Source organism: Arvicanthis niloticus, chromosome 19, assembly GCF_011762505.2.
Source record: "Arvicanthis niloticus isolate mArvNil1 chromosome 19, mArvNil1.pat.X, whole genome shotgun sequence".
Taxonomy (NCBI): Eukaryota; Metazoa; Chordata; class Mammalia; order Rodentia; family Muridae; genus Arvicanthis; species Arvicanthis niloticus.
The window spans coordinates 29,393,099-29,409,468 of NC_047676.1; the positions used below are offsets into that span (position 1 = coordinate 29,393,099).

The 16,370-nt window shown below is 39.1% G+C and overlaps 1 protein-coding gene across 1 annotated transcript in view; it reads left to right on the forward strand.

Moving 5' to 3' along the window:
* Wdr70 (WD repeat domain 70) overlaps positions 1-16,370 on the forward strand; it is a 221,653-nt gene that overhangs the window by 49,372 nt on the left and 155,911 nt on the right. The window contains exon 7 of the mRNA XM_034523560.2: positions 3,421-3,554. Coding sequence (XP_034379451.1) covers positions 3,421-3,554 — 134 coding nt within the window. The remainder of the gene's footprint in view (positions 1-3,420; positions 3,555-16,370) is intronic.

Sequence of the window (16,370 nt, forward strand, 5' to 3'; positions counted from 1 at the left end):
TAAGCTTTAAATGGTTTCTGTGTTGCTCTAAGATTACACGAATTACATTGTATTTTTACAGTATTTATCTACTAGTATCACTTAAAGCCTAATAATAGAAATCCGTGGTAGCTATGTAAGATAAAACCACTGTGCACTACTGCAAAATTATTAAAAATGGTGGTCGAATGGAAGTGTGCATGTGCAGTGAAAGTGTAAAGTTGTCATACTCCCCATTACACTGAAGCCACCATATTTTTAGATGTGTGGCCCATAAGAAGAAAACACATCCTATTAATGAGAAAGAACAGTCAATGGAGGTAGATGCAGAAATGTGGAAATTAATAGGTAGGAATTGTAAAATTGTGTCATTCATGTCACTGACACTTTTCACCTGTAAAGATTGGCTTTATACATATACTGTTAAGTGTAATCAGTTTAATGTCATTTTAAATGAAATGAAATAGCCTCATTTCTGGAGTTTAGTATCAGTGTACATAAATGTTATGTTAAAATACACTTTGGCTTCCAGTAGATTTTGAGTCTAAATGGTCTTGACAGATTTTTAGAATTGGGAGTGTTCTCACAAATATTAGAGAACTGGTGCTGTTATTTTCTTCTTATTAATATTGCTTAAAAATCCCATGGGGCTGGGGAGATGCCTCAGTGGACCTGGATTCAATCCCCTTCCCTACACAGCGGCCCACCCCTACTGTACTGTAGTCTAGTGTTCTTAACTGCTGACCCATCCCTCCAGCCCCACATAGTGAATTTTTTTTCAATCCCAATGATAGGAATTCTTTCTTTTTTGCTTATCTAGTCTAATAAAGGTTTCTTATTTTCTTTGAAAAATTCACAGAACGAACTGTTCAAGCTCTGTGAATTTTTCTGTGTGTGCAAACTTGTGTTTCACTTTCCACTTTGAACTTTAGGCTTCCCTGTTATGTTCCCATTGGATTCGCTTGCTTTTCTTTTGGTAGTTTTTAAGAGTGGAATGTTAGGCTATTGCTTTTAGATTTTCTTCTTTTCCACTGTCCATAGGCATAGCAAGGTCATACATTTCTCTATAAGCATATCTATTTTTGCATATTTCTTCAATGAACTGCTCATAGTGATAGTTAAAGTGGGTATTTTGGCCATGTAACAAAAAGACTGAAATATTTGAAAGTAGAAATTTTGTAGTGGTTTCTTTTACAGTTTGAAGGAAAATATAAAATCAAGGATTTATTTTGATTTGAAAAATTCTTTATTAAATTTTCCTTGGAGCATGATTTTGTAACCAATTTAAATTAAAACAGTATTTAGAATACTTTGCTATAATCATAAGAAAAACTGTCAAGTATTCAAGCACTTATACAGTTAGTATGCTGCCAGGTCAAATAAATTGCCTAATTCTAGATTCACATCTGAATCCCAAGACTGAGAAAATGGTGAGTGTCCTTTAAAATGTGAGGGGGAGAGCTGACGTTGATGCTAGAGCCTGTTCTCAGGCTGGGTTGAAAGGTGTTTACATATATGTAAGCATATATGCATGCAGTAACAATTAGTGAAAAGGACATAGGTCCAAAGGAGTCGTTTGTGCATATATATATATATATATATATATATATATATATATATATATATATACATGCAATAGCAATTAGTGAAGAAAGGCCATGGGTTTGAAGGAGAGTAGGAAGTGAGATATGAGAGGTTTGGAGGGAGGAAAGGGAAGGGAGGAATGTTATAATTATATATATATATATATAATCAAAAAATAAGGAAAATAAAGCATGGCCCTGGGGGTAGAAAGCTAAAACAGAAAGCTTCAGTTACTTTATTTCTTGGTCAAAATACTCTAGACCATCATTCTGAATAGTTTGATACCTGTTTCTGCATTTTATCACAATTAAGTTAAAAAAATAATTATTTCTTCAATAATATGTTTACAATAAGTATCTGTTGAATTATACTGACATATCTGTGATTAAAATATACCGGGAAATTAGTTAAACTTTCTGTCTTTTTTTAACTCTTGGAAGCCCAGGGATTGGGCATTAAATTTAGATTGTGGAAGGACACATTCTCTAGCTAGGGTAGATCATTTTGTCCTCACTGAATTCTGTTTTCTGTCTTACAGACTACTCAAATCCTTTGGTTTCCGTGGAATAATGCTTTGGTGATTTAGTGAAGTTTATAAGTATCAGCAGTGCTCTTGCTGTCTGAATGCTAGCCCTGAAAGCATCCTTTTGAAGCCAGGCTAGGAGCACATGCCTATAACCCTGGCACGATGGAGGCAGTGGTGGGAGGAACATCTCAGGTTGAGTTCTAATAGGTCTACCTCCTGAGACATTGCTTAAAACAAAGCAAAATAAAACAAAACCTAAGTACCCCTCCAAAACCACTCCTAAGCCCCAAACAAGGAAATAGCTCCTTTAGAACAAAATCACCACAGCCACTTTGAAAAAAATCTCAGTGACAAACCCTGTTGTCTTGTCATTTTGCCCTGGAATGTGTAATCCTTTTGCCTTTAGTAGCACAGTGAAGTTAGAGGTTTACTCTACCATTCTTTCCTGATACAGGAAGATTTATCTCATATTTATTGCATTGTCTTATTATTTGAATTATATAAGGTTTTCCTTCCTTCCTTCCTTCTCTCCCTTCCTTCCTTTTCTCCCTTCCTTCCTTTTCTCCCTTCCTTCCTTCCTTCCTTCCTTCCTTCCTTCCTTCCTTCCTTCCTTCCTTCCTTCCTTCCTCCTTTCCTCCCTCCCTCCCTTCCTTCCTCCCTCCCTCCCTTCCTTCCTCCCTCCCTCCCTTCTTCCTTTCTTCCCTCCCTCCCTCTCTCCCTCCCTCCCCTCCTCCCTCCCTCCCTTCTTCCTTTCTTTCATTCTTTCTTGTTGTATTTTGAGACAGAAGCTCACTATTTAGCTCTGACTGTCCAGGAACTCAGAGATCTACCTGCCTCTGCCTCCCAAATACTGGGATTAAAAGCGTGCGCCACCATATCCAGCTGAGTCATATAAAGTTTTCATGTATGTGTGTACTGGTTCACATGTGTGTGTGCATGTAGAAGCCTGTGACAGACATCAAATGTCTTCCTCAGGTTCTCTTTATCTTCCCTATCTAAACCTGGAGCCCATTGATTTGGCTAGTGTGGTTGGCCAGTGAATTCCAAGAATCTGCTTGTCTCTAACACATATACGCACATGCACACAGACATATACACAACAAACAGCAACACCACACACACATAGATAACAATTTATTTTCATTATTTTAAGATAAATACAATAAAGTGAAGCAATCTGGAAGATGTTATTCATCACCACCTTTGAGAAGTAGCAATAACTGCTGGTCCACATTTGCTGTGCCTTTCTGACAGTGGGACTGGGGGCTAGAAATGGGGATTGCCATAGTAACTCTTTCCTCTATGAACTTTCATTTCTTTGTTTTGAACAGGTTTCTGCTCTGGGTTTGGATCCCTCAGGTGCCCGTTTGGTCACTGGAGGATATGACTACGATGTCAAATTTTGGGATTTTGCTGGGATGGATGCTTCTTTCAAGGCATTTCGATCTCTTCAACCTTGTGAATGGTATGTATTTACTTAACGGCTCCATGTTTAGCTTTGGTTTTTATATTTGGAGGTGATACTGTTGTCATTTGAACTCAGTCTATAATGAATAATATTTAACTTATATAAATTATTATTAAATGAAAATAAACCATACATTTCTTTTCCTTAGCTTCATTGACACGTATGTCACATGCATATCTGGCACATATATAAAATACATATATCAGGCATTATATAAACATTATATATGTATATAAACATAATATATATACACATATTATTTCCATGTGTATGTGCATGTGTTATGTGTGTAGGTGCATGTGCCAGTGTACACATGTGAAGAACGAGGACAACTTGCAGGAGTTACTTCTCTTCTTTCATCATAGGGGTCCTGGGGATCTAGCACAGACCTTCAGGCTTGGCAACAGACACTTTTACCGACTGAGCTCTCTCCTGCCACTTGACCTCTGTTTAAAGGCATTTTCTATCATTTGTTTTTTTAAAATATATCTATTTAGAACTTGTTCCTTCCTTGCTTTACTTTAAAGCATTCCAGTTTTAAGGTTGGATAATGTGGTGGTGTTTTGGTTGTTTTCTGAGACAGGGTCTTTCCATGTAGTCCTGGCTGTCTTGGAACTCACCGTGTAGATCAGGTTGGTCTTGAACTCACAGAAATGCCCCTGCCTTTGCCTCCTGAGTGCTGAAGTTGAAGACACATGCCACCACATTAGGCTTATAATGTGTTTTTGTTTATAGTACACAGTAAATCCTTATCCAAGCAGTGGTCCGTGATGCTTTCCTGTACGGTCAGTTAGCACTGCAGTAAAAAGGCTTGACGTAGTGCTTCCAATAGCGGCCTTTTCTATTTCTGACTATGTATGGGCATCTAGCATGCTTCTCCTTGTGTTTTACTCCTTTGTCACCTCCCCAGTATTCTCAGAGAAAAGACATGGTTATGCTTCATACTGTATCACACTGATTGCCATATACTGATAGATTCCTACATTAAATTGATATTGCTGATATTAATGAAGGAATCACTTCATTGTGAAGTGATTTTTTTTATTGGATATTTTATTTACATTTCAGATGTGATTCCCTTTCCCCATCCCCCCCCAAGGAAACCCCTATCCTATCCTCCCTCCTTCTGCTTCTGTGAGGATGTGCCCCACACCCTCTCACCTCCCTATCCACGAATTCCCCCACACTGGGACATCCAGCCTTCATTGGACCAAGGACTTCCTCTCCCACCTATTCCCGACAATGCCATACTCCCCTTCATATTCAGCTGAAGCCATGGGTCCCTCCCTATGTGCTCCCAGGCTGGTGGTTTAAACCCTGGGAGCTCTGGTTGGTTGGTATTGTTGTTCTCCTCATGGGGTTGCAAACCCTTCCAGCTCCTTCAGTCTTCTCTCTCACTCCTCCATTGGGAAGCCCATGATCAGTTCAATGGTTAGCTGTGAGCATCCACTTCTGTATATTTCAGGCTCTGGCAGACCTCTAAGGAGACAGCTATATCAGGCTCCTGTCAGCATGCACCTCCTGGCATCCACATCAGCATCTATCTTTGGTGACTGCACAAGGGATGGATACCCAGGTAGAACAGTCTCTGGATGGCCCCTCCTTCAGTTTCTGTCCCATGCTTTGCTCCATATTTGCTCCCATGAGTATTTTGTTACTCCTTCTAAGAAGGACTGAAGCACCCACACTTTGGTTTTCCTTGTTCATGAGCTTCATGTGGTCTGTGAGTTGTATCCTTGGATATTGCAAGCTTTTGGGCTAATATCCAATTATCAGTGAGTGTGTATACCATGTGTGTTCTTTTGTGATTGGGTTACCTTACTTAGGATGATATTTTCTAGTTCCATCCATTTGCCTAAGAATTTCTTGAATTCATTGTTTTTAATAGCTGAGTAATATTCCATTGTGTAAATGTACCACATTTTCTGTGTCCATTCCTCTGTTGAAGGACATCTGGGTTCTTTCCAGTTTCTTGCTATTATAAATAAGGCTGCTATGAACATAATGGAACACGTGTCCTTGTTATATGTTGAAACATCTTTTGGGTATATGCCCTGGAGTGGTATAGCTGGGTCCTCAGGTAATACTATGTCCAATTTTCTGAGGTACCGCCAGACTGATTTCCAGAGTGATTGTACCAGCTTACAATCCCACCAACAATAGAAGAGTGTTCCTCTTTCTCCACATCCTTGCCAACATCTACTGTCACTTGTGTTTTTGATCTTAGCCTTTCTGACTGGTGTGAGGTGGAATCTCAGGGTTTTGATTTGCATTTCATTGATGACTAAGGATGCTGAACACTACTTTAGATGCTTCTCAGCCATTCGAGTTTCCTCAGTTGAGAATTCTTTGTTTAGCTCTGTACCCTATTTTTTAATAGGGTTATTTGGTTGTCTGGAGTCTAATTTCTTGAGTTCTTTGTATATATTGGATATTAGCCCTCTATCAGATCTAGGATTGGTAATGATCTTTTCCCAATCTGTTGGTTGCCGATTTGTCCTATTAACAGTGTCTCTTGTCTTACAGAAGCTTTGCAATTTGATGAGGTCCCATTTGTCAATTCTTGATCTTAGCGCATAAGCCATTGGTGTTCTGTTCAGGAACTTTCCCCCTATGCCTAGATATTCGAGTGTCTTCCCCTCCTTCTCTTCTATTAGTTTCAGTGTATCTGGTTTTATGTGAAGATCCTTTATCCACTTGGACTTGTGTGGGTTCATTTCTTCAATTCTATTCCATTGATCTTCCTGTCTGTCTCTGTACCAATACCAAGCAGTTTTTATCACTACTGCTCTGTAGTACAGTTTGAGGTCAGGGATGGTGATTCCCCTAGACGTTCTTTTATTGTTGAGAATAGTTCTCGCTATCCTGGGGTTTTTGTTATTCCAAATAAATTTGCAAATTGCTCTTTCTATCTCTATGAAGAATTGATTTGGAATTTTGATAAGGATTGCATTGAATCTGTAGATTTCTTTTGTCAAGATGGCCATTTTTACTAAATTAATCCTGCCAATCTATGAGCATGGGAGATGTTTCCACCTTCTGAGATCTTCCTCGATTTCTTTCTTCAGAGACTTGAAGTTCTTGTCATACAGATCTTTCACTTGCTTGGTTAGATTTACACCAAGGTATTTTATATTATTTGTGACTATTGTGAAGGGTGTCATTTTCCTAATTTCTTTCTCAGCCTGTTTATCCTTCTGGTAGAGGAAAGCTACTGATTTGTTTGAGTTGATTTTATGTCCAGCCACTTTGCTGAATTTGTTTATCAGGTTTAGGAGTTCTCTGGTGGAAGTTTTAGGGTAACACTTAGGTATACTATCATACCATCTGCAAATAGTGAAATTTTGACCTCTTCCTTTTTTATTTGTATCCCTTTGACTTCCTTTTGTTGTCTAATTGCTCTAGTTAGGACTTCCAGTACTATATTGAATAGGTAGGGTAAGAGTCAGCAGCCTTGTCTAGTCCCTGATCTTAGTGGGATTGCTTCAAGTTTCTCCCCGTTTAGTTTGATGTTGGCTACTGGCTTGCTGTATATTGGTTTTACTATGTTTAGGTATGGGCCTTGAATTCCTAATCTTTACAAGACTTTTACCATGGAGGGATGTTGAATTTTGTCAAATGCTTTCTCAGCATCTAGTGCGATGATCATGTGGTTTTTTTTTTTTTTTTTTTTTTTTTTTTTGAGTTTGTTTATATAGTGGATTATGTTGATGGATTTCTAAATATTGAACCATCCCTGCATTCCTGGGATAAAGTCTGCTTGATCATGATGGGTGATTGTTTTGATGTGTTCTTGGATTCAGTTTTCGAGAATTTTATTAAGTATTTTTGCATCAATATTCATAAGAGAGATTGGTCTGTAGTTCTCTTTCTTTGTTGGGTCTTTGTGAGGTTTAGGTATGAGTGTAATTGTAGCTTCATAGAACGAATTGGGTATTGTTCCTTCTGTTTCTATTCTGTGGAATAGTTTGAAGAGAATGGGTATTAGGTCCTCCTGGAAGGTCTGATAGAATTCTGCACTAAAACCATCTGGTCCTGGACTTTTTTTGGTGGGGAGACTTTTAATGACTGCTTCTATTATTTTAGGGGTTATGGGATTGTTTAGATGGTTTATCTGCTCCTGATTTAATTTTGATACTTGGTGTCTGTCTAGGAAATTATACATTTCATCCAGATTTTTCAATTTTGTTGAGTATAGGCCTTTGTAGTAGGATCTGATGATTTTTTTTTTAATTTCCTCAGTTTCTGTTGTTATGTCTCCCTTTTCAGTTCTCATTTTATTAATTTGAGTACTGTCTCTGTGCCCTTTGGTTAGTCTGACTAAGGGTTTATCTATCTTCTTGATTTTCTCAAAGAACCAGCTCCTGGTTTTGTTGATATTTTCTATAGTTCTTTCTGTTTCTACTTGGTTGATTTCAGCCCTGAGTTTGATTATTTCCTGCTGTCTACTCCTCTTGGGTATAATAGCTCCTTTTTGTTCTAAGGCTTTCAGGTGTGCTGTCAAGTTGTTAGTGTATGCTCTTTCCATTTTCTTTTTGTGGGCACTTAGAGCTATGATTTTTCCTCTTAGTACTGCTTTCATGGAGTCCCACAAATTTTGATATGATGTGTCCTCATTTTCATTTAACTCTAAAAATCTTTAATTTCTTTCTTTATTTCTTCCTTGACCAAGTTATCATTGAGTAGAGCATCGTTCAGTTTCCATGTATATGTGGGCTTTCTGTTGTTTTTGTCCATGTCAAAGACGAGTCTTAGTCCATGGTGGTCTGTTAGGGTACAAGGGATTATTTCAATCTTTTTGTATCCGTTGAGGCCTGTTTTGTGACCAATTATATGGTCTGTTTTGGAGAAGGTACCATGAGATGCTGAGTAAAAGGTATATTCTTTTGTTTTAGGATGAAATGTTTTATAGATACCTGTTAAATTCATTTGGTTCATAACTTCTGTTAATCTCATTTTATCTCTGATTAGTTTCTGTTTCCATGATCTGTCCATTGCTGAGAGTGGGGTGTTGAAATCCCCTACTATTATTGTGTGAGGTGCAATGTGTGCTTTGAGGTTTAGTAAAGTTTCTTTTATGTATGTGGGTGCCCTTGCATTTGGATCATAGATGTTCAGAATTGAGAGTTCATCCTGGTAGATTTTTCCTTTGATATGTATGAAGTGTCCTTCCTTATCTTTTTTGATTACTTTTGGTTGAATGTCGATTTTATTCTAAATTAGAATGGCTACTCCAGCTTGTTTCTTGAGACCATTTGCTTGGAAAATTGTTTTCCATCCTTTTACACTGAGGTGGTGTCTGTGTCACTGAGGTGTGTTTCCTGTATGCAGCAAAATTCTGGGTTCTGTTTATATTTCCAGTTTGATAGTCTATGTCTTTTTATTGGAGAATTGAGTCCATTGATGTTAAGAGATATTACGGACAAATGATTGTTGCTTCTGCTGTTATTTTTGTTATTAGAAGTAGAATTAAGTTTGTGTAGCTATCTTCTTTTGGGGTTGTTGGAAGATTACTTTCTTGCTTTTTCTAGGTTGTAGTTTCCCTCCTTGTGTTGGAGTTTTCCATCAATTATCCTTTGAAGTGCTGGATTTGTGGGAAAATATTATATAAATTTGGTTTTGTCATGGAATATCTTGGTTTCTCCATCTATAGTGATTGAGAGGTTTGCTGGGTATAGTCATCTGGGCTGGCATTTGTGTTCTCTTAGGGTCTATATTATATCAGTCCAGGATCTTCTGGCTTTTATAATCTCTGGTGAGAAGTCTGGTGTAATTCTTATAGGTCTGCCTTTATATGTTACTTTACCTTTTCCCCTTACTGCTTTTAGTATTTTTTCTTTGTTTTGTGCATTTGATGTTTTGATTATTATGTGACGGGAGGAATTTCTTTTCTGGTCTAGTGTATTTGGAGTTCTGTAGGCTTCTTGTATGTTCATGGACATCTCTTTCTTTAGGTTAGGGAAGTTTTCCTCTATAATTGTGTTGAAGATATTTACTGGCCCTTTACGTTGAGAATATTCACTCTCATCTATACCTATTATCCTTAGGTTTGGCCTTCTCTTTGTGTGCTGGATTTCCTGGATGTTTTGGGTTAGGAGACTTTTGTATTTTGTGTTTTCTTTGACAGTTGTCTTCTGCACATGAGATTTTCTCTTGTTTTCTGTTGGTGTTGCTTGCGTCTATGACTCTTGATTTATTTTGTAGGTTTTCTATCTCCACGGTAGTCTCTCTTTGAGATTTCTTTATTGTTTCTACTTCCATTTTTCAATCCTGGATGGTTTTGTTCAATTCCTTCACCTGTTTGGTTTTGTTTTCTTACAAGTCTTTAAAGGATTTTTGTGTTTCCTCTTTAAGGGCTTCTACCTGTTTACCTGTGTTCTCCTATATTTCTTTAAGGGAGATATTTATGTCCTTCTTAAAGTCCTCTATCATCATCATGAGAAGTGATTTTAATTCTGAATCCTGCTTTTCTGGTGTGATGGGGTGTCTAGGGCTTGCTATGATGGGAGAACTGGGTTCTGATGATGCCAAGTAACTTTGGTTTCTATTGCTTATGTTCTTGCGCTTGCCTTTCGCTATCTGGTTAACTCTAGTGCTACCTGCAGTCACTGTCTCTGACTGGAGCCTGTCTTTCCAATTATCTTGCTTGTGTCAGCACTCCTCAGAGTCCAGATGTCTCTGTGACCTTGTGATCCTTAGCTCCTGGGTGGAAGAACTCCTGGGACTCAGGCTGCCTCTGGGATCCTGAAATCCTGCTCCTCAGAGTGCAGTGGCTCTTCTAGGATGTCTCAGGATAGTGTCTTCACAGGAGCAGACCACCAAGGTGTCTCCTCCATCTAAAAGGCAATTTTGTTTTTTAATTCCTTCACTTAGCAGGACCTTTGTGTAGAAATACCTTGGTACTATGTAAATACCTAACAGTTCTTTTTCTTGGTGAACTTAATACCCATTTATGTTTGCTACATGGATTATTGATCTCATTGAGGCTTATCTATTGGTGGTTGTTGGTGTACTTTTAGGTTACTTTATTGGATTCTTGTATCTACCACCCTTTTCCACCCCCACTCCCCATCCTTTCCAACCCCCAACACTAGGTAGGGGAGAAAGGCTAGAAGGCAAGCGGGCCGTAAGTCCCTTTAGACTGCTTTCTGAATAAGGGAATCGAGTTTCTTGGGGCAAGTCTAATCTTCATCGTCAGGATATCTAATTTCTTCTTTTTTCTTTGCTCATGACCACTTGACAAACAGCAGGAACAGTGGAAGCAGCAGCCACCTGGGGCTTTGGCATTTTTATATTCTCTCAAGGGTCCCCAGAATCCCAAAAGTAAACTATCTTCACCTGACAAAGCAGAAGACAAATCATAGAGAGCTGTTGTGGACAATCTAAAGCAGCCCCATATCCCACCCTTGGGATCAAAACAGAAACATGTTCACATAACATTTCTGTGTTTCTAAAGAACCGAAACCCTCACTGCTGTCATGGACTCTTACCCTCTGAAACCACTAGTCCAGTTAAACAGGGTTTTTTTTTTTTGTTTTGTTTTCGTTTTTGTTTTTGTTTTTTTTGTTTTTGTTTTTTTTTTTTGTTTTTTGTTTTTTTTGTTTTTTGTTTTTTTAAGACAGGGTTTCTCTGTGTATCCCTGTCTGTCCTGGAACTCACCCTGTAGACCAGGCTGGCCTCGAACTCAGAAACCAGCCTGCCTCTGCCTCCTAAGTGCTGGGATTAAAGGTGTGCGCCACCACCCAGCTAAACAGTTTTTTTTTTTTTTTTTTTTTTTTTTTAATAAGTTGCCTTGATCATGGTGCTTTGTCACAGCAATAGAAAAATAACTACAGTATTGGTACATCCAGTTTTCTTTTTCTTTGACTTCTGTACTCTCAGTACTTATTTGTTAGTTGCAGCCATTCTTTTTGGTCTTTAAATTGTCCAGATTTGTCTACTAGAAGCCTTCAATACTATTTTTGACAGAACTTTATATGTTATTAAAAGCTTATTTTCTGTCTGTCTGTGCTTAAATGACAAGGTCTTACTGATTCTTAAAAATTTTTAATATACCTAATTTTAGAAATTTTATTTGTGGAAAAGTGACATTAAAATTTCTGAAATGAAGTTTATTAACTGAGGATAATACCAAGATACAGATTTTCAATATGTTTGTTGTCCTGGAATATCACTGGCTCTAGGCAGACTATTGTTGGTAACTTTGTATCTGTCTGAATCTATATGAAACTTGTATGAATCATAGGGTGCCTCTCATTCTAACTTAGCATCACTGGGCTATTCTGTCTTTACTTCTGTCCTGCATTTCCTCCTTTGAGCACACCCACAGGGTAAGTAATGTAGTAATCTGTTCTTGATATTTAGTTAGACAACAGAGCAGTAGAACCTCTCGTGCTATGGAAAGTATTCTTTATGTTCCCCACCCTTTTCCACTGCAGTAACTAGTGAATATTGGAGTTGCCAAGTTGTGCTCGTGTGAGTGTAGGAGCCCACAGAGGCCAGAAGAGGGTGTCAGATATCCTGGAGCAGAGCTCCAGGCATATAGGCAGTTGTGAACTATACATGTATACTGAGAGAAATATGCATTCTTAACTGCTGAGCCATCTCTTTAGCCTCGAATGCATTTTTTAAAAGTGAAATATAGGGGGCTGTATGTTTCATTCATTTTTACTGTCTTAACTGTTGAGTCATTATTGTAGCCCCTGATTCCAGCACTCAGTATATAATGATCAGTCCTTTTTTGCCAATTAGAAATTTATTGAAGATGCAGTAAGATCTCTTTTAGTTAACCTCAGTTGAATATGGCAGTTGGACTTTGGCCTGCCATTAAAACCCTTTCCTTTTTGTCTTGTTAATTTGTTCTTTAAAATTCTTTGAAGCAGCTGAAGATATAATCTAGCTTGGAATAAATTGGGTGTTTTCTGACACCATCCTGTAGAAACCTGTGATTGTACCACACCTCTCTTGCCTCCTTGGCCTGTTTCTGGCACTACATAATACATGTTGGGTCCATAAGCCTGCTATATCTACAGGTTCCATATTCACAGATTAAATCAACTGAAGATTAAGAAACCTGAGCACCTGTAGATTTTGCTAACTGCAGTATCCCTTGAGACAGTCCTTCCTGGGAATCGAGGGATGATTAGACTATAACTATAAACATAACAAGTATGATCTTAGTCTTTGGAGATTAAGAAGTAATACAGAAACTACTTGTTTCAAGGTCTCTCTAGTAGGTACCTTTATGCTTATTATTATTATTTACTTTTGAATAAATGTTATTTTAGTATATAGGTATTTGCTTGCATGTATGTATATGAATCAAGTGTGTATTTGAGGCCAATGAGGGTGTCAGATACCTTGAAACTACAGTTATGGATGGTTGTGGCCTGACATATAGTTGCTGGGAACCAAACCTTCTTCAAAGTAAACAAGTGCTCTTAATCTTTGAGCCATTTCTCCAGTTTCGATGTATAATTTTATTTTTTAACCCTTATCTCAATCTATAAGTTAAGTTTTAGTTTCAGCATTTATTTACATAATTATTATTTCATTTATTTACATTCTAAGTGTTGCCACTCCCAGTCCCCCCTTTCTAGAGTTTTCACCCCATCCCCCCTTGTCTTCTCTTCTGAGAGGATGCTTCCCTGGGGCAACAAGTCTCTACAGGATTAAGTGCATCCTCTCCCACTGAGGCCAGACAACGCAGTGCTCTGGTACATATGTGCTCGGGGCTTCAGACCAGACTGGGTATGGTCTTTGGTTGATGGCTTAGTTTCTGGGAGCTCCCAGGTGTCTAGGTTAGTTGACACTGTTGGTTTGGTTTTTATTGTATTTGGGTGTTTTGTCTGCATGTGTACTACTACATCTACGTAATGCTTGCAGAGGCCAGAAGAGGGCATAGAGTCCCCTAGAATTGGCATTACAGATGGTTGTAAGGAGCCGTGTAGGTGCTGAGAATTGAATCCAGGTCTGCTAGAAGATCAGGGAGTGCTTTTAAGCACTGAGCCATCTCTCTAGCCCCACTGTGTAATATTGTTTTTACAACCCTTATCCCAATCCTGTAAGTTAAGTATTATTCTCCTTATTCAATGGAGGAAGGACTCAGGAGAGTTACTCAGGTAGCGTGGGCATGGTGTGTCCCAGGAAGATCTCTGTCTAGTCCTGCCACCTGTTCTTATGTCTGAGTTTTCTATAAAATAAGAAGGCCAAAGCAGAAGGGCTTGCTCATCATCATACAGCTGGTTAGCAGAGTGAGGGTTTGGATCTCTGAACTTCTGACTCACATTCCGGTACACTTCTCACTACAGCCGGACACCTTGGCTCATGAACCCCAAGTGACAGCCCCAGACAGCTGTGTTTATCTGTCTTGCATGTCCCAGCTTGTTTTGCTAGCCAAGCAAAAGGTACTTAAAAGGATCCTCAGTCTTCACCTTCCTACTCCCCTCACTCTCATATTTTCCCACTTTGCCCTGTGAATAACTTCACAGAAGGGATTGTGCAATGCTACTAAGCCATCCTCTGGTGTCAGAGTTACTCCCTGAGAACAGTCACTTCCTCATGACTCTAGTTTACTGTCAGATTGGCTTTCTCTCTCCTCTCTTTGATCGGAATCTTAGTTGTATAGGCAGGAATTTGAGGAGCAGATGTACTACCCCTTGAACAAGCCCTTTAATTCTCCTTAGTACTGTGTCTAATGACTCCTAATCCCATCCTTTTAACTCTGTGGCTAGCAGAATTAAGAGCAAAGTGGGACAGGAACGATGAGGTCGGAACAGAACATTTTCATCTGAGCATTGGCAATGTGGACTACAAAGAACACAAGAAAATGGTAACGCTTTCCTTTCTAGCTGAGAAGCAAAGTGATACCGATGTGGGTTGCTGAAAATGTAGGTCTCCCTCTGAGTGTAAACTGCTTGGTAGAGTGGCTCCAGAGAGATGGGACTATTGCCCGCTTCTACTCACTCTCCTGAAATTTTGCTATTTTTAAGATTTTAAACTTCCCTTTGAAAACAAAAATTAACCACCAGAAAACAGTGATGATACATAGGACCAGGTCTCTTAGGCTTGATTGAAGAAAATTAACACTTCCCAATGGGAGTGCTAGTACCAGAGATTTGTCCTACAGGCTAGCAAGTTCCCACAGTCTTACTAAAAGACCTTTGTTGAGCAGTCTCAACTGTCTAATTATCCAAGATCTGATGTGTTTTGTTTATATATAAAAACCCCAATTGGTCTAAATAGACTCTAATTTTCTCAGTTCCTGATTGATTGCCTAAAATTTGATCTGTCAGAGTCTTATTAGGGTGTAGAAATGTGATGTAATTTGACCAGAAACACTTTAATAAGATTGCTGACTATGAAAGAAGTTCGGAGACTGATTGGCAAGAAGAGAACTGTAAAGAATATTCAAGCACATACAAGCAGTGTCCTCTATCTTTGGGGCTGACATATAACATTCATTGAGATCCAGACCTCTGAAAGGGCACAGCTGTGGATTACTGCATGAAGAGAGATGGCTATGGTTCTGATATTAGTTTCTCCATTAGTGGTAGGCCCTCAGTGGGCAGGGGGAGGAAAGGAAGAAACAAGGGAAAAGGAAAAAACAGAAAGAAACCGAGGAAAAGAAAAAAAATTCTCTATCTCTGTGGTGGCTCATGCCTTTAATCCCAGCACTTGGGTAGCAGAGTCAGGTGGATCTCTATGAGCTTGAAGCCAGCCTGGTCTACAAAGTGAGTTCCAGAACAGCCAGGGCTGGTTAGAAAAACCATGAATGAATGAGAGGGAAAACCAAATAAAGGCATACAAATTTAAAAGTATAAGAAGGGCCAACAGGAATGCTCTGTGGTAAATGCTGACCAACCTTGACAACCTGGCTGTGAATCCTAGAACCTGTACTGGCAGGATGGAGCTGGATTCTGAAAGGTGTTTTCCAACCTCCATATGGTCCTCCTCCACGTGTGCGCGCGCACACACACACACACACACAGAGATGTTAAATACAAAAAATAGAAAAAGTAAATATACTGCTAACACCCAGTACAAAGAAAACAGGAATCACAACGGTAAGCAAAAAATGAGGTGACAGCTGCTTGTACTCAATGGTGGGCAGAGTCAGCTGACCTTGTGGACTCTTGTTTGTGTGATTTCTCAGTGTCTAGCCTTCCTGTGGTTGACACAGGATATCAAGGCTGCTCATTTTTTTTTAAATTTTTTTAAAATTACATTCACTTGTGTGTTTGTGTGTGTGTGCATGCCTAAACATTCTGTGACATGCGTAGAGGTCAGAAGACAAATTGCTACTAGTCTGTTGTGTTCTTTTAACAGTGTGAGTCCTAGGGTTAACTCAGTTCCTCAGGCTTCGCAGCAAGCACCTGTACCTGGTGAGCCATGTCGCCTGTCCAGGTAGCTCAGTTTTTATTGAAATAAGTTGTCTCTGAAAAAGTTACTAGGCTGCAGCCTTCTGAACCATGTAGAGTAACAAAATTGGGTTTCTCTACACTCCAGCTCCATTTGCCTGAGGAATCAAGGTCTCAGCAGGCCCACAATTGGGTCTGAGGCTTGTGAGGGCTTTGGGCTTGCCTCTGCACTTGCAGGCATTCTTTCATGTTCTCTGCACAGTAATATTTCTTCTTTGGATTCTTTCACTGCTCACAGGGATGCAGCTTCTATCCTACCATAACCTATATGATGTTGGGGATTGAACCAAGTCTTGAACATGCCTAGCCCTTCCACCCCCATGTCTTAATCTTACCTGGAGAAATCTCCTCTTTAATGAGTAAAGTTCACCTCATTTATATCTAATTGCCTGCT